Source organism: Mercurialis annua, linkage group LG2 (assembly GCF_937616625.2).
Source record: "Mercurialis annua linkage group LG2, ddMerAnnu1.2, whole genome shotgun sequence".
Classification (NCBI taxonomy): Eukaryota; Viridiplantae; Streptophyta; class Magnoliopsida; order Malpighiales; family Euphorbiaceae; genus Mercurialis; species Mercurialis annua.
Window position 1 is genome coordinate 5,240,005 of NC_065571.1, and position 18,391 is coordinate 5,258,395.

An 18,391-nucleotide genomic window follows, 5' to 3' on the forward strand; every position below is an offset into this window, starting at 1 on the left:
CAAAATAAAAATAATCCCAATTGTTTATTGAAATTACAAATAGATTTTAAAAACTAAATTTATTAATAATTTTTATATTAAATTATGTAATTATTAATGATGATTAAGATAATACAATTTGAAGGGTTGAATTGGTGAAAGACTAAGGCTGACAACTCAATTTTACTTAACAAAATAAAAATAAAAATAAAAATTTAGCTTATATTTTGGAACATCTAATATAGCCAATTTGATCAATTTTTGTGAGACGGATGGAGTAACTATTCCAATTTATTTTAGGCCTAATTACTTAAAATACCTCCACCTTATAATATTTTTTCGTTTATACCATGACCTAGGAAAAAGTTCATTGTACCCTTTTTTTAATTTTTCGTTTTCAACTCTACCCTAAAGTACTAAATTGAACTATTTTTATTTAGAAAAAAGCTTAAAATAATCCTTCATTTTTTAACTTATTTGTATTTTTTCAAATAGAAAAAAGATGATATAACCCTTCTATTTAATTATTTTTAATGTTTTCATCCTTTAATTAATTATTTTGTCAAAAAATAAAATTTTGGGGTACAATTGAAAATGAAAAATTAAAAAAAGGGTAGAAATGAACTTTTTCCTAAGTCAGGGTATAAATGAAAAAATATTTCAAGGTGGGTTTTTTTAAATAATTAGGCCTTTATTTTAGGGTGATGCTATCCGGATAGAATCTATCCGGATAGAAACCCATTTTTTTAAAATTTAATTATTTATTTAAAATACAATTACTCTTCTAACCTAATTGTCATTTTTATTACTATTGTCAATTTTTAATTACTATTTATTTTTACATTTACTTTTAATAATTAATGTTTATCTCTAACTTATTTGAATTCAAAAAAATCTACACTTTTTATATTTTAGTGATAAATTAATTTTTTTTGATGAGAAAGAATAAAAAAACAAAAACCACTAAATAACTAAAAAACTAAACTGTCAAAAAAAAAAAACTAAAGAACTAAAAGAATTGGACACAGTTTGCACTTCTCTAAAGTCATTCAAGTCCTTCAACAAAGCTGCTTCTACTATAAACGGGACTGATGCTATCCAAATTGTTTTTTCATTAGTGGTTGCATGAGCTGCAAGTTTGTGAGCTACTCCATTGGCCTGTCTCCGGATATGACACCACTGAACATTCTGAAAAAAATTCACCTCTATAAATTTTTGTGACATTAACCCAATGAATAATATACGTTAGTCCCGATATATAATATCAATATCAAAAGATTCCTTATTAATAATATATTTTAGTCCAGATATATTAGTTTATCAAATTTATATTTTCAAATCAGTCACTAATTTAGACGATTTCAAAAGGTTTGAATATAATTGACCTTGATATTTTTAAGTGATTAAGCCTTTAAACTATAAGCTGCATTTTAATTTTAATAAAATTTAAAGATTAAAAGGATTCCTGATTACATTGTATTCATTTTTATATTATCCAAATCATTTAAATTGACATTATCTATCAAATACTAGATGCTTGCTGAATGCTGTATGAAACAGTTGAATTAAGCCAGTCGCTATCTAAAAAAATAGTTGATCTAACATATCGGGTCAATAATTTTATTCGGTCCAATAGATGGCTTTTGATCGATTTCGTATGGTTAAAACGGAGGCCGTATTGGTTTTGGTTTTAAATTGAGTAAATTAAAATTAATTGAACTAACTAGATAATCAAATATTAAACCCTTTTTAATTTTATATACTTTAATCGGTTTTAACATAACATATCAGTATTTAAAAAGAAAACCATTTTTTGATTCAAATTGTTTTTTTTAATGATCAGTTTTGTTTCAGTTAATAATTTTTTTATTCAATTTTAAGTCTAGAAGAGTTCGACTAAGTTGATTTGATTAAATGTTTACTCTTATATCAATTTATTATGCAAATTTCATAGAAAAACACTATGAAGTTCATAGATGTGAAATAATTCATACTTTTATTCACTTTTTTAAAAATCAAACGAAATAGTCATCCATTTTCGTTGTCATTAATTTAGTTTCTATATGTTTTTTTGTGTTAGTCAACTGAATTAAAAAAAATAACTAAAAATTAATATTTAGATTTTATTCGTTAAACTTATTTTTAATATAAATATGAATATAAATTATTAATCTATAAAATTCAATGGTTTTATAAAAAAATACAAAAAGAGTAAATTAAGATCATTAATTCACCAAATCTCATAATAATGTGATTTTTATTTAGACATACTAAAAGTATAAATTTAGAAATTAATTTGAATTTTATTTTATTCTAATATTTTGATTCAGTTGACTAACTTTTAGTGAACGAAAACACTAATACTATGGAAGAAAACAAAAATGAAAAACTATATTGTCTGAGTTTCAAATAGGAAGGACAAAAATATAAACTATGACATATATACGGGTCTTAAAACCAGCCGACACCTCATCTGCATAGGTACATACGTAGTGTAGTGTCGCTCGCACATTCAACATAGCATCCGGACTCAACAAAAATATCTTCAATAGTCGGTCCATTTCCATCAGTCGGCTGGTGGGAGCGAAAAGTTAGAATATGTTTGGTGTTTCTTCCAAGAAAGGGTTATTTTTAAAGTATTCTTGGGAATAGATCTAGTTGGAGACAGGGGAAGAGGGAGAAAGGGCTGTAAATTCTGCTTGCCAAAAGTGGATTTTCAAATATTTTAATTTAAAATTTTATTTGTAATTAAACGAAGAAGATGGCGAAATATGCTAAAAAAAATATAAATATAAAATCTGTAAATAATGTAAATATCAAGGATGTTTTTGAAATTTTTTCATATGTACCACTTCACCAGTTTACGGTGATTATGGGCGGAAGGGTGTTTTTGTTCAATAAAAAATTGGGGGGGATGAATTGTACCCCAAAAATCAAAAAGAGTTGTCTTGTACTTTTTGCGAAACCGCATGAGTTTTTTTTATACCTTTTGCCTTTATTTTAACATGATAAATTATTTTATTTATAAATTTTAAAAGAATACCGTGAAAGATAATTTATAAAAGATATTTTTTTATGATATTTGTTATTAAACTTTTACACAATTAAAATAAAACTATTTAAATTTATTAAAATTCACATATATATGATATAATTTAAAATTTTAATTTAAAAGTTGGCTTCTTAAAAAAAAATAAGAGTTGGCTTGATAGCTGGGGCCAAGTATGAGCCAGCTATCAAGCCAATTTATTCAAGTGTTTAAGATAACAAATTTAGCCGGCTCTAGTTAACAAAACAAAGCTTATTTTAATTTGATTTTCTAACTAATTTGAAACTATAGCTTCCAAATAATTTGTTCTAAATCTTATTCTCAAAAGAAAAACTGATTTGGTAAGATTCTGTCCATCTTTTAACGTAAGTAATTATTTATTCACTGAAGGTTATATTTGTCTTTATAATTTTATTTACACTTTAAATTACTCAAATATCCCTTCAATATTAAGTTAAAAGACCAAAATAGACCTTTCTATCCGGATAGATTCTATCCGGATAGCTTTTTCCTTTATTGTTTCTTCCTTTCATCTTCTTGTTATGACAGTCAATATCTCCACTTCAATTATATTTTCTGTTTCTCATTTTGTAAAGAAAAATAAAGTAAAAGTTTGTTTTAGAGAGAGGAAGTTAGCTATGGCTTCTTCGTTTCATACTTCATCAAATCAATGGCTGCTCTATTAATGGTTTCTGAAACGCAACTGGCAGAGTAAGAAATGACGGCGACAGGAGCTTTGCTGAATTATTTGAGAGTTAACGTACACGCCGTATACCTCAAAACCCTAACTCCAACAACACTGGCCTATTTTCACTCTCATTCAACGCCATCCTACGTCGTTTCTCAGCAGAGGTTAGGGCTCCATTCCTTGGCAAATCCGAGTTTACAGCTCATGCCGTTAAAAATTTCCAAAGTAATGCCATTGTTCAATTATACGTTTCAATTTAGTACTGTTTTTATTTGTATGTTTTAGCTTTCAATTATGTGATCATCGCGTAATCTTCATTTACTTGTGTTTTAATTTGGTTATTAGTTCAATTAAAAATGGCAAGTGAGCATGTTGATTTGTTTTAGGTTTGTTTAGTTGCTGAAGCTGAACTTTTGATACTGATTTTTCTCATTTCGATTAGATCGTCTTGATTTCAATTCTTATGATTTAGGGAATGTTTTTTATTTTTTATTTAGTAGAGAGATTATAAAGCATTACCGAGATAAACAGTCTCATATAACACAACATTTTGAGCCTAGGTAGATAGAACGATAGGCTGCAACTTCTGATAAATGTTCACATGCATATTGGATGGAAAAATGTGTTGGTTCAAAGTAGGAAGAGACTGCAGAATGTTTTGGACGGTGGTTAACATGACGGGTACTGGCCAAAGCAACATTTCTTGGAGCAAGGGCAAGGGTTTTATCTAGAGAATGAAGGTGAGATAGAAGATAATGCAAGGTATTTTGGCGGATGTAAAGACGTGTTCCGCGACTTGTTGATGGCCTAGGATGGTGAGCTTTTGTTACTCCTCTATGATGCTTCATCTGCTAACGCTACATAAAGTAGCCTTCTTCCATAGCTTGAAGAACTTTGACTTGCGGTTACATCTGGTTAGAGGTGGTAATATGGGAACATGGCTCTGTTTTAATCTGAAAAGACATAAAAATCAGAAAACATCTAAAGTGTAGCGAGTTCATAAACTACTAATGGAAATGTTGGAAGAAAAAGTATTAAAATATGAACAGTGAAATGATATAAAGTTTTGGAGTTCTAGTAGCATTTTTGCAAACAGAAACAAAATACTAAAACATAGAACTCGACAAGTTTCCATGCAACATAGCTTCTGTGTTAATTAGCAAATGAAAAGAATTCACAAGCTTCTACAAGTTTGATGTATTCTTGAAAGAGATGCTTTTATCCTTTAGCAAGATCACAAACAGGATCTCTATTAATTCTAACAAGACTTTCAAAGATTCATCTAAATTTTCCATTTCTTCCTGTTGATGTTGCGTTTTCGTGCAATTCATGCTCTATCAGATTTCTTTCGGGTTGAATCGTTCGTTCCCTCCCTTTCTCAGCATCACTCACTGTTCCATTGCCTTTCAAGTCCCAAGGCAAAACTAGTGTTCTTATCGGAGGTGGTGACCTCTTCGGGGTGCCGCTAGTGGCAGGGTTGGCTTTTCTTTTCAGATGATTTGGTTCTGAAATTTTTGTCAAGCTATCTACATACTTTGGCTTATCACTTCTTAAAAGTGTTTTAAAGAAGGTGTTTCAGATGAGGTTTCTCCTTGGTTACACTGGTGGGAGGTTGTGTGGAAATCTGTATACCCTTATGGGTAATGGGATCACATGGGATCTTGTGTAGGCGGTGTGGGGACCTCGCGTGTACCCTTGCAGCAAGGGTGGGGTATCGTTCGATATGTGGCTTATGGGTCAGGTGGCGTTATATGAGTGGTTTATTGGGGTTTCTTTCTGTGTCGGATGAGAGTTTGGAGTTTTGCTCGGTCATGGTCTTACTGTATCCAATCAGAATTTCTAGAATATGAAAAGGTTTGCATTTTCACGGATGGCATCAAAGATGGACTATGTATGATCTTGGTGAGCCGGATTTATCTTTGTGTGGTATTGGTCATGTAGAAAAGACAACTGGAACGGGGTTCAAAGTCCACTCCGATGCTTAAGTTAGTGAGAGTATAAAAGTAAGAAATGTGTAATAATTGATTCGTGAATGAAGTAGTTTAGAGGTTATGCTTTACACTATAAGGAGTGTCATTATCTATATTCTATCGATGTGGGGACATTTGGAGGGGTACTATCAACTAGTATGGAAGTTTCCATGCTATTGTTTGAGGTCTATAAAATGATTATATAGATTCACAGTTAGCACACATGCAGTAGCTACAGAAAATTAGAAAATAGAAACAAAGAGCAAAGTGAGTTATGGCAAAGGAAGAAGAAGGAGGAGTTGAAAATAATTATACGAAAGATGGAACTGTGGATCTTAAAGGAAACCCTGTTCTTAGATCCAAAAGAGGTGGATGGAGAGCTTGTTCTTTTATTGTTGGTAATTTTATTTCTCATCTCTCTATCTTTTATCTGTTTCTATCTCCTTAATTTACTTTTTCTATATGGCCTTTTTGTTTCTTGAATACTGGAGGGCATATGCCTTTTTATTTTTAAAGTTGTTCAATCATGCATTATCTTAGCTTATAGTTCCTCGAAACTTGGAAGTTTAAGGGCACTGAAAGTTAGCGGAAGTAGAATCACTTTTATCCATTGTAGGACACTTTTGCTTCTCTAGGCTGCTCTTTTTGTTAGAAAACTTATATAAAGAAATTGTTGTTTATTTCGTAATCAACCCTAAAAGAAACACGGAGCTAAATTTAAAGTAGGACATTTGTGTATGTAGTGAATGGGGTGTTTGAAAGGATGGCATATTACGGAATAGCAAGCAATTTAGTGCTATATTTGACCAAAAAGCTTAATGAAGGAACAGTGCAATCAGCTAATAATGTCACAAATTGGGTCGGAACCGTTTGGATGGCTCCTATTTTGGGTGCATATGTTGCGGATGCTCTTCTCGGCCGCTACTGGACCTTCGTCATCTCAGGCATCATCTATCTCTCAGTACGTTTTACTCTCATCATATATTCTAAATCTTCCAACCACTAAACATTTTATAAAATGAGTTTGGTACTAACAACCGATATTTAAATATATAATTTAGAAAGTGCTGTTTGGTTTCTTAGTCATTTAAATTTGAATAATATTACAATTGGGACATAGTGTTGAAGTTTGTCTTTTCTAAATAGATAGTATTATTTTTGTATTGTAATTTTGGCATGTTATTGTAGGATACAGATGCAAACAACTTGCATATATATGTTTTAATAATTCAGTAGATCCAGGACTGCATATCCCATTTTTAAAAATGTATTTAACAATGTTTTTTCTACTTCATGCTTTATTTTATGTTATTTACATATTTAATTTTATTTACATTAAATAATTGTATATTTTAACTTGTACCTGCTGCACAAGATTTAATAAGATAAATTAGTAAAATAAAACTATTATTATGACACTTTAATAGTTTTGATGATCTACTTGCTAAAACTATTATTATGACACTTTAATAGTTTTGAATCTTAGGGAGTATATATTAATTAATATCCTCACTAACATTAGGTTAATTAAAATCTGATTGCAGGGTATGTCTGTACTAACGTTATCAGTATCACAACCAACACTAAAGCCACCAACCTGTCAGGATGCCAACACTGAAAATTGCCAAAAGGCTTCAACTTTACAGTTAGCAGTTTTTTTCGGTGCCCTGTACACTTTAGCCATTGGGATCGGAGGAACCAAACCGAACATATCGACAGTCGGAGGCGATCAATTTGACAATTTTGATTCAAAAGAGAAGGATCAAAAGCTATCATTCTTCAACTGGTGGATGTTCAGCAATTTCTTTGGATCACTCTTTGCTAATACAGTACTTATTTACATTCAGGATAATGTTGGGTGGTCACTAGGTTATGGCTTACCAACTCTTGCTCTTCTTATTTCTATAACTAGTATTTTGGCTGGTACACCTTTTTATAGACACAGAGTGCCCTCTGGAAGCCCATTTACAAAAATGACTTTGGTGATTGTTGGTGCTATCAGAAAATGGAAGGTGCCTATTCCTACTGATCCTGAGGAACTCCATGAGCTCGACTTGGAAGATTATGCGAGGAAAGGAAAGTTTAGGATTGATTCTACACCCGGCTTAAGGTGTGTTTAAAAATTTATATACTCCTATTAGTTAATAAGGCTAAATGTACAATTTGAACCTTCATATGTGTGGCTCGGTTATAAAGAATCAAATGGGACCCTCTTTTAACAAATTTTTATTTTTCCATTTCTCATGTTGATGAATACAACACGTGGCATTGATAGAGGATCCAATTTATAAAAATAAATCATTTATGTCCAATTTTAATAAAATGCCACATGTAGTCCACATCATTAGAGATAACGGCTAAACAAAATGTGTTATATGAGGGTAGAATTAGTAGTTTTTAGTAACCTTGGGTACCAATATAGAACAAAAACAAATCCTTAAGATTTAAGTTAAAAACTGAGCCATCAGAGTCATAATTGTTACATTTGGCCTAGTTATGATACTACTAGGGTGATTTCAACAAAAGAAATACTACTAGGGTGTGTGCATTGAACCGACTAAAAAACCAAACTGAACCAAGAATAAAAATAGTCAATTCGATTCACTTTTTCTTTTAGAAACTTGATTTGGTTCACTTTTTAATTTTAAAAACTGAAAAACCGAACATACTAAAAAAAATTGAACCAAATCCAAAATGGTTGGTTTGATTCACTGATTATGATTTTTTTTAAAATGTTGGATTTGTTTGATTTTTAATTTTGAAAACTAGAAAATGAAACCGATCAAAGAATCAAATGACACCATATCAAAAATGGTCGGTTTGATTCACTAATTATAGTTCCTTTTTAAAAATTGGTTCGGTTTGATTTTGAAAAACAGAAAAACCAAACTTCATATATGTGATACAAATTTCTTTAAAATAACATTTTTTTCATGTGTTCAAATTGTTAAAATGTATGATAATATGTTACAATTTGGCCTGTATTTGATTCCTAAATTCCCATCTCTTTATTTTTTTAGTTAAAATTAGAAAAAGAAGAATTATTCATGTATTTTGATAAAACTAAAAACCGAACTGAAGTATCAAATGCACGCCCCTGCTCATAAATGTATTGCACATAAAATTATCGAGTCTTACCTTTTCGGTGTTTCCTTTCTATTCCCATTTATATTGATTTTTTTTTTTGAAAACGTGTTTAACCATTTTATATATGATCATTTTTCATTTTTCAATTTTATTTCCGTAAAACATAGGTATTATAAGAAATTTTTAGGCAGACTCAGTTTCAACATAGGACTTTTTAAGATGGTTCAAATTTTAAGTTACCTTGTGCACTTAAATGCAGGTTTCTAAACAAAGCAGCAGTGAAAACAGGTTCCAGTGATGCATGGATGCTTAGTTCAGTTACTCATGTGGAGGAAACTAAACAAATGCTAAGAATGATCCCGGTTTTGATTGCCACATTTGTTCCAAGCACAATGATTGCTCAGATCAATACACTTTTTGTCAAGCAAGGAACTACTCTCGACAGAAACATTGGCAGCTTCAAGATCCCTCCAGCAAGTTTATCAGGATTCGAGACGATAACAATGCTTATTTCTATTGTTCTTTACGATAGATTCTTTGTCAGGATCATGCAAAAATGGACAAATAATCCAAGAGGTGTTACACTTCTTCAGAGAATGGGAATTGGTCTAATTTTCCATATCATACCCATGGTTATTGCATCACTTATAGAAATGTACAGACTTAAATCAGCTAAAGAATTCGGTTTAGTCGAAAATGGAGGGCAAATCCCATTAACGATATTCATTTTACTTCCTCAGTTTGTTCTGATGGGTGTGGCCGACATGTTTTTAGAAGTCGCCAAGCTTGAATTCTTCTACGATCAAGCACCTGAAAGCATGAAGAGTCTTGGTTCTTCTTATGCATCTACAAGCCTTGGAATTGGAAATTTTCTTAGCAGTTTTCTTCTGTCGACAGTTTCTGATCTGACTAGCAGAAATGGTCATCAGGGTTGGATTTTGAATAACTTGAATGCTTCTCATTTAGATTATTATTATGCGTTCTTCGCGATACTCTACTTCTTCAATTTCATTTTCTTCTTGGTTGTGCTCAAATTTTATGTGTATAAAGCTGAAGTCTCGAATTCAGTGGAAGTACTGGCCGAATAACTGCTGAAAGCAAAAATACCGAACTAGGAAATGTTCAATAATGGATTATAAATGTAGAAGAAAGGATAATTTGTATAGAGATCCAAGCTGAAATTCAAGAATTGTACTGCTTGCCTTGATTATTAGATCGACTTTAAAGTTTATCATTGAGTCAAATTTTTTTGTTTTCTTCTTTAATACACAGAAAAATTGATTAACCCTTGCCTGAACAAAGAATACCTAAACCTGAGCAGCTCGAGTCATAGATCGAGCAATATAGATCTCGGATGTATCTAAACCTGAACCCAAAAAGGATGATATGAGGAATAAGATATCTACCAAAAGAATATGTACTGTCACACACACATGTACAGTCATATAACGAAAGTACACCTCAACATCAACACAGTAAGTTTCTTTAATGTGTATTCCATATTTGTAGGATCGAGTACCCGGCTTAATACATAGTTTGACCCCTGAATTTGTACCCTTTTACCCATTTAACCCCCAAACTTAACGTCTCACCTATCGAACCCCTGGACTTGTTAAATAACTCGATTTGACCCCCGAACTTGATAAATACGTAAACATTGAACCCCTCCGTACACAATTTCTTCTAGAATGTTTCAAGTGACAGGTGGACACGAAGGGTTCAATATTTACATATTTATCAAGTTCAGGGGTCAAATCGGATTATTTAACAAGTTCAGAGGTTCGATAGGTGAGACGTTAAGTTTAGAGGTTAGATGGGTAAAAAGGTACAAGTTCAGGGGTCAAACTATGTATTAAGCCTTGAGTACCCTAATACCAACCTTGGTTGGGGCAGAACTATCAAGGAATCTGGGTAGACTCTAGTCTGGACTGCAACCAAAAAATTTCAAGAGAAGAAGGTAGGACATATAGCCTAGGCTCAAGGCTAAAGGGAGGTTAAGTCCGGCTGCCGGGAGATCAGAAGCGGATTAAAATGGTCACATGTTATTTAACTCGGGCTGAAAAGAAACTCTGATTCCGCCATTAATCTCAATACCCAGTGATTTATCGCCTATATTGCAGCATAATGTCACATATCTCACCAAATACAGGCAAAAAACATTTAAATTTGAAAAATGATTAAGGAAAATATAGAGGAAATTATAGAACTTGATGAAAAATTAAAGAATATATATCTGCACATGCTCTCTTTTCCACTGTTTCTATTAAAAAGTTCACCACCACAGGAATATTAACTAAACAGTCCCTAGTTCTACAAATAATTTAGTACAGCAACAAGATCTCTCAATGTTTGTTTTCTCTTCAAATCCGATTTTGTTACAATATTTCGGAACGAATTAATTATTATCAGAATGAATTAACCATAACATTTACAATCACCTTTTTTCTAGGTAATGTACAAGATATATTATATGTCAAAAGAAAACTCAGTTTTTCTTAATTCATTTCCTCTTAGCCAATTGGAATGATTTCTTCAAGAACACGTTAGCTGCTTTATCATTTCTGTGACATAAAACTCTTAATATTGTATTCGGATCTGCTCTATTCCATCTCCCTGTTGTTGGTGGCATCGGTAGTTTTTGACCCGTACCCATTACTCCTATGCCGCTTGTTTCGCAAGTCACAATACTGAAATCTTCCATTAATTGCTCTGTACATTCTCCCATCAATGCTACTACTCCTTCAACTATGTCGGCCTCCTTCTCCACCGCCTCCTCATTGATCAATCCTTCACCGCACGAGCAAAATACGCGCTTCAGGTGCTCAAAATCCTCGTGAATCATTGGATGATCGGATCGATAGAACACCCTGGAGCAACCTCCTGCTAGTAATACCATAAGAAAGGCCTCGAAAGCCGCTTTCATTACTTCTTTCATCGCCAACGCTTGTGCTCGGTCCGTGAGAATCGCTGTCAGAAGAGTGAGATTCTGCTTCACAGTTCTCAACACAGGCCTAATTCTTGCATTAGCTACATCACCGAGGTATAGAGTCTCGTAAAATACAGCATTCGAGTCTAGGAAGATCAAACGATAGGCTGCAACTTCTGAAACATGTTGACAGACGGATTGGATGGCGGAATGTGTTAGTTCAAAGTAAGAGGAGACCGAAGAACGGTTACGACGGTGGTTAACGTGACGAGTACGGGCTGAAGCAACAGTTCTTGGAGCAAGGGCTAGGGTTTTATCTAGTGAATGAAGGTGGGATAGAAGATAATGTAGGGTGTTAAGGCGGATGTAAAGACGTTGCGTTCCGCGACTCGTTGATGGCCTAGGATTCTGAGCTTCTGCTAGTCCTCCATGATTTTGCATCTCTTCTGCTGTAACACTACACGGAGTAGCCTTCTTCCATAGCTTGAAGAATTTCGAATCACGGTTGCATCTTGTTAAAGGTGGTAATATGGGAACATAGTTCTGTTTTGATCCTGAAAACACATAAAAATCAGAAAACATCGACATTGTAGCAAGTTTAGAAATATGGAAACGGAAATGATATTTGATACAAGAATAAGTTGAAGAACATAAAGTTTCCGAGTTTTTGTAGCGATTTTGCAAAGAGAAGCGAAGTGCTGAAAACGTACTACTCGACGAGTTTCCGTGCAACATAACTTCCGTGTTAAGTAACATATGTAATGACAATACAATTTCTTACCACAAGCTTCTACAAGTTTGATGTATTCCTGAAAGAGATGCTCTAATCCTTCAGCAAGATCGCAAACAAGATCATCATTAATTCCAACAGGAATTTCAAAGAATTCATCCACACTTTCCTTAGCTAATTTCATCAACTCCACAACCGACTGTGTATAGGGTTCATTTTTAGACTTGGGATTCCATGTCTGCAACAAATATAGATTACTCCATTCACTGTCTGAAGCTTTTAGCATAAACTACAAATATATAAACACAATAAAAAAACTTACCTCAGAATCTCTTGCTCTGAGAAGACATTCTCTGCCTTTTTTCAACTTATCCTCAATCCATTGTTTCATAACTCTTATTATGACAGAATCAACTTCGAACGGAACCATCTCGCGCACAATTGATTTTCCTCCATCATCACAATCTGCAGAATCTTCAACCACCATTTGAACTAAGAATTTTTCAAGCTTTCCTGCTCTCTCCAGTACTTCGACTGACTCTGAGTTCAGAATGGCCATTCCTGCAAGATACTGCTTCAGAACCGCCCCGTAGCAATGGTGCAATGTGACAGCAGCAACACTAGCAGCAATTGGCTGCCATTTCTTCAGAATGGGACTGAAACTCTCTCTTTCTCTTGAGGCTAAATATTCAGTTTCTTTAGCTAGCTGCAGAAGAGCCTCACCTGCCTCGTCTTTCACTTCGACACTCGTACTCTTATAGCTCCCGGTTTCTATTATCTGTAAAAACACGATTAAAGAATATAAATATTTGAGCCGAATTCATATACTGATTAATTGATTTCGGGTATTTATAGTGTCATTGTTTTGCAATTTGGTGATCAAACTTTAATTCGTTTTCAATTTGGTTGCGGAACTTTAATTTTGTTTCAACATGAGATTTTCCATCAAAAACACATACGTGGCGGTCGGAGTTTATTGTATGCATTATTTGACCTCAAATTTCGCGCTGAAATAAAAGTATGCATACATGACAGGTTTTCACGAAAAACAAGCAAAACGCAATTGTCACGTTTCAAAAATAAGCAAAATTCGACTGTATGTATTTTGGCCGAAAAATCTCCCATTAAAATAAAATTAAAACTTGATAACTAAAATGAAATCAATCAATCAATCAAACTAAGAAGGGGATATTTGATACTCTAAAAATCAATTACGCCACGGACACATGATCTATTAAAAGCACCAACCTTTGCAAATGCACTTTTGATAGAAGCTCGAATGTAGTGATCGACACGATCCCCCGACGAATCGACTATTCTAGTGTTATGTTCTTTCCCTGAACCTTCCATAATAGTAATATCTTCACCCATAATCTTGGAAGCCGATAAAGCCAAAGGCAACAGATTCTCAATCAGAAAAACATTTCCTCTCTGGAAATAGTCATGATAATGAAGCAATCTCCTCTCAGCCCATCCTTGCATAGAAGCCAACATAGAAGACAAAAGCTTAGCATAATTAGCCTCCCTGTCTGGCTTTTTCGCATCATTTGCCACCTCCGTCGACAGCATTGTGTGTGAGGCGTAAAGAAGATCCGGCTCAGTCTGAGAAGTCAAAACATATTGCTGAAACAGCACCCAGGTAAAACAAAGATTATGAATCGGCCTGTTGATTCCTAATGTAGTCCATGTCTTCTTCATCAACTCGACAAGCTCGTCGACTTCGTCGAGAACTAACGTCTCGTCCCTGAAATCGAATATTGCTTGGAGCAGACAAGTGTAGATATGCAGATTCAGAGGGAAGCCGTCAGCCCAGTGGCAGACATCGCTCGGCGCGCCTGTCGGGCTTCTCCAGGATAAAGAAACGACACTGTTGCATAAAGTTCTCATTGTGTCGGAATTTTTGCTGGTGTCGACGGACTTTGTGTCGCTGGTTCGGATGATTTCGCGGAGACGCATAGCGAAGGAGTTTGATTTTTGGAGTGGGACTGACGGGTGGAGGAGAAGTCCGGTCTCGAGGATTTTGAGCTGACGTCTTTGCCAGAGATGATACTCATGTGTATCGTTGAATTCTGATGGTTTCAGGTGGCGGAGAAGCTCCAGTGGTAGAATTATTGTCTCTGCTCTTCTTCCCATCTATACAATATTAAAATTACATTATAAATGCAATAAATTTGGTCAGTAATTTGTATTATTTTACAGTAGCAAATCCAAAATGATTGATCAATTTCCATCATCTGGGATATTAACTTTCAGGAGTCACTAAACTTTAGAGTTGTTTCATTTTTGTCAGAAAAGTTTAATTTGTTTCAGTTTAGACACCTAAACATCTAAACTACAAACGATGATAAGTTCCTAAGTAATTTCAAGTCAAATTGAATCTATGTGACAATCAAATCTGGACACATCATATTTTTCTTACATCAAAATGAATAAAAAAAATTCATTTTAATACAAGAAAAAAATTTAAAATTTAAAATTTTAGTGCCTGAATTGAAACAAAATAAAGTTTCATAACCAAATTAAAATAACACTGTAATTTTGAAACGCAGTGTTTAAATAAATTTAAGTTTTCCGACTAAAATGAAATATAATAAAAGTTTAGTGATCCTAAAATAATAAATAATAAGTATACATACAAAATATTACGTACTTGGCCAACAAGAGTCCGCATGAGAGTTTTTCTCAATCTATTATCACTCTGTTCAGTAACTCCCATTTGCATCCTCATAATCTCCGCCGATGTCAGCGGCCTTCTCGGTCTCGACGCCGGAACAGTATTAAACGCCGTACCAGGACTATATCCACCACCGTTATTATTATTATGATTATTAAACGGCGGCGCATTAGGAGACCCTGGTCCATTTGTCCCTGGTCCACCTCCTCCGCCGGTAGACATCCTCCGCGACGGTGACCTTCTTATCATCTTCAACCCTAGTGCACGTTTTATCCTACTCGTCGGTGTCATCACAACCACAGATCCACCATTTCCTCCACCGCCTCCGCCGCCTCCTATCCTCCCTCCACCACTACCACCACCGTTACCTCCGGGAGAGCCGTTACTAGACCCTGATGACGGTGACATAGGCCCTGGTCCTGCTCCTCCTCCATCGCTATGACTATGGCCATGGCCATGGTGGTTTGAATAAAACGTCAGATTATTTCTGCCACCGCCAAATCCGGGAGATGATCGACAAGCTGTGAAAAACACCTCGTAAGCTGTTTCTCTAATGTCATCACGGTCTAACCCGTGTAAATCACCGAATGGCCATGTGAGATCCGTCTCCGACGGGTCACACGCGGTGGCTGTCGGACCGGACGATGAAAGCAGAGGGCCGGAGAAGGAAGTTTGGTGAGTCATTTTAAATTGTCGTTGTATAGTTAATTAATATTAATAATATAACATACAAAAACAATCGAAAAAACCAAGAAAATTACACGACGGAGATGATCATTTCATCTCATCAATCGCCGGCGGGAGAGGGTCGGAAGAGAAGGGATGAGAATTAATTGGATTGCAGAATTTCTACAATATAAAAAAAAAGATTTAAAGGAGACAAAAAAAGGAGGATATAGATAGAAAAATTTGCATGAAAAAATGGAAGTTGGTGGTAGTTTTGTTAGTTATTGTTACAGCGAAATTATGTGTCATAAGACAGAGAATTATTTTGATGGTTAACAAATAATTAAAAAAAACATTGTTTTTCGCGAAGAACACGAAACTGTTTTGCTGACATGTCTTTGCAAATATTAGCTTTTGTTGGTTCCGTCTATTTCTGCTTTATTTTGTTTTCTTCAATTCGAATAATTAATTTACCTTAATCCTTTCTTTACATTTGTTAATTAGTTTTTTTTTTATAATTACATTTGTTAATTTGTTACACTTGTATTTGTTACTGTCAACTAATCATAAAACTTGCTATATATATGTATAGAATATTCTTACTAACACCTGATAATTAGATTTTAAATATTATATAATTATAAAAAAATTATTAACTAAGTAATAACTAATAAGTGTAAAACAATTTATACATGTATAGTTTTTTTTTTAACGAATTATACATGTATATAGTTACTAAGACTAAAACTTCCAAAACAAAAACGAAACAAATATTGGAGTATTTATTTTTGTTTTCAGTTTTATTCGTTAAATTTGGTGTCCAATTGGAAGTGTTGAACAAATTTCAGCTATAACTAGCTCATGTTTGCCATATCTCTTCTCTATTTAGCTTCATAATTAATTTATAGTTGGTATTTCTTTCGTTTTTCTAGTTATAGTTGGTAAAGGGTTTGAGTATCTATATTGATCCACATATTCATTCATTATTTTACAAGTTCTTAAGCTGTTTTTGTAAATTTTAGATTGATTTTACCATTAGAGTGCTCATCGAAACACCACCATAAAATCAACTTCCTAACTCTACTATTTTGCAGGTTAACATCTTGAAGTCGGACTTCATCATTGATCAATTAATTTGTTAATTCATTACGTGAAGTATATCATTATTAAGTTCATTTTAATCCAATTTAGCTTTGTAATTGGACTACATATTTAATAAAGTAAATTTGTTAATATAAGTAAATTAAAATATACAAAAGTCCTAAGAGAACAAATATTTATAGATAAATATATGTGTCCAAATGACAATAAAAAGTCGGAAAAAGTGCTAATTAGTAAAGTATAAAAGCTTTTTGTGATTAATTCAAAAAAAGTTATTTCAAGTATAGTTATAATAAAGATTTTATAAAATGAGTGAATTGTATAATTTATTAATAATAAAAAAATTATCATTGGGGAGTAGTTCTTCAAAAACTAATTCAGCCAAGTTTTGTTTCTAATTAAAACCATAAGCAGCAAAATAAAATTAGTTTGAAATGAATGGAGAGTGCAGCAGCTTTTCCAATTTGGGCTTCCAGAAAAAGGCCCATTATAGATCAATAGATGGACGCACGTAGATGTTTGATCAATTCAGTTCAAATTTCAAGTGGTTAACGGTTTCTAGTTTGACGTTCGGGTCTTTCGGCCCATCATCATTTAGACTCAAGAGGATCACCATTGCTACTGGTACAGTTTGTTAATAATAATAGCAACAAAGTTTTCATTTTGCCCCCTCAATTTAGAAGAAATTATCATATAAGGACAGTCTCATGGTTTGAATATAAACACTTTTATAGACATTTAGATGAAAACACCTTCAAAATAGCCATTTTAATTTGTTTTACCCTTTCAATTACAAATAATCCAAAAACTTGTTGTCACCTTATCTCCAATTATTTTATGCTACTTCAGATAAAGGGGTAAAATAAACCAAATTAATCAAATTGTAGATGTTTTTATTTTAAAACATGAGCTTACCCTTAAATAATATTTTATGCCAATTGAGGAGCATAATGCACCTTTGTTGTAATAGTGACCATCATGGACCTATTAGATATAAAATATAATTGAGCATAAACCTGACATGATTATTAATTAAATTTAATAATATAAAATTTAAATACAACATTTTAATTGAATTTAATCATTGAAAAATATTTTATATCTTTTTAAGGTTTAAATTTTTAAAATCGTTAATTTTAATTCATTTTTTAATTTTTAGTGCAATTGTATTCATTTTTTTAAATTGGAGTGTAAAAGAATTTAAACATGACTTCATATTTGAAATTATTGATGATAAAAATTAGAATCATATGAAGTAATATGAAGGATGTATTTAAAAAAAATTCACTCTATTTTGAACAACGGCTACAATTAAAACTGAAAATTATAAAATGAGCTACTGATAATTTTAAACATTTGTGCCATAAACGATAAAAAAAGTCAAAAAGATATAGTATTTCTGAGATGGTCAAGCCTTTTTATTATATGGATTACACGACACGGCGAGTATAAACAAGTTTAACTAATATGCTAATATATCAATCTATATAAAATAAAATATTTAAACTCATTTAATTATTT

The 18,391-nt window shown here is 33.0% G+C and overlaps 2 protein-coding genes across 4 annotated transcripts; one reads left to right on the forward strand and one right to left on the reverse strand.

Moving 5' to 3' along the window:
• Positions 1 to 3,548: 3,548 nt before the first annotated feature.
• LOC126667507 (protein NRT1/ PTR FAMILY 5.2-like) lies at positions 3,549 to 10,004 on the forward strand. 3 transcript variants are annotated; one of them, XM_050360495.2, is made up of 5 exons: positions 3,549 to 3,941; positions 4,277 to 6,084; positions 6,430 to 6,647; positions 7,231 to 7,796; positions 9,033 to 10,004. In XM_050360495.2, exons 2-5 carry the CDS (start codon positions 5,961 to 5,963, stop codon positions 9,859 to 9,861), a joined length of 1,737 nt encoding a protein of 578 aa, XP_050216452.1. In that variant the 5' UTR covers positions 3,549 to 3,941; positions 4,277 to 5,960; the 3' UTR covers positions 9,862 to 10,004. The 3 variants fall into 3 exon arrangements, with proteins under 3 accessions (XP_050216452.1, XP_050216453.1, XP_055960576.1); XM_050360496.2 differs by lacking the exon at positions 4,277 to 6,084; XM_056104601.1 differs by lacking the exon at positions 4,277 to 6,084 and having other exon boundaries at positions 3,549 to 3,880.
• Positions 10,005 to 10,962: 958 nt separating this feature from the next.
• Positions 10,963 to 15,962, reverse strand: LOC126667909 (protein unc-13 homolog). The gene is made up of 5 exons (XM_050361045.2): positions 15,080 to 15,962; positions 13,678 to 14,562; positions 12,752 to 13,207; positions 12,481 to 12,667; positions 10,963 to 12,253 (listed from the first exon to the last, which is right to left on the reverse strand). Exons 1-5 carry the CDS (start codon positions 15,785 to 15,787, stop codon positions 11,274 to 11,276), a joined length of 3,216 nt encoding a protein of 1,071 aa, XP_050217002.1. The 5' UTR covers positions 15,788 to 15,962; the 3' UTR covers positions 10,963 to 11,273.
• Between the last annotated feature and the right edge of the window lie 2,429 nt (positions 15,963 to 18,391).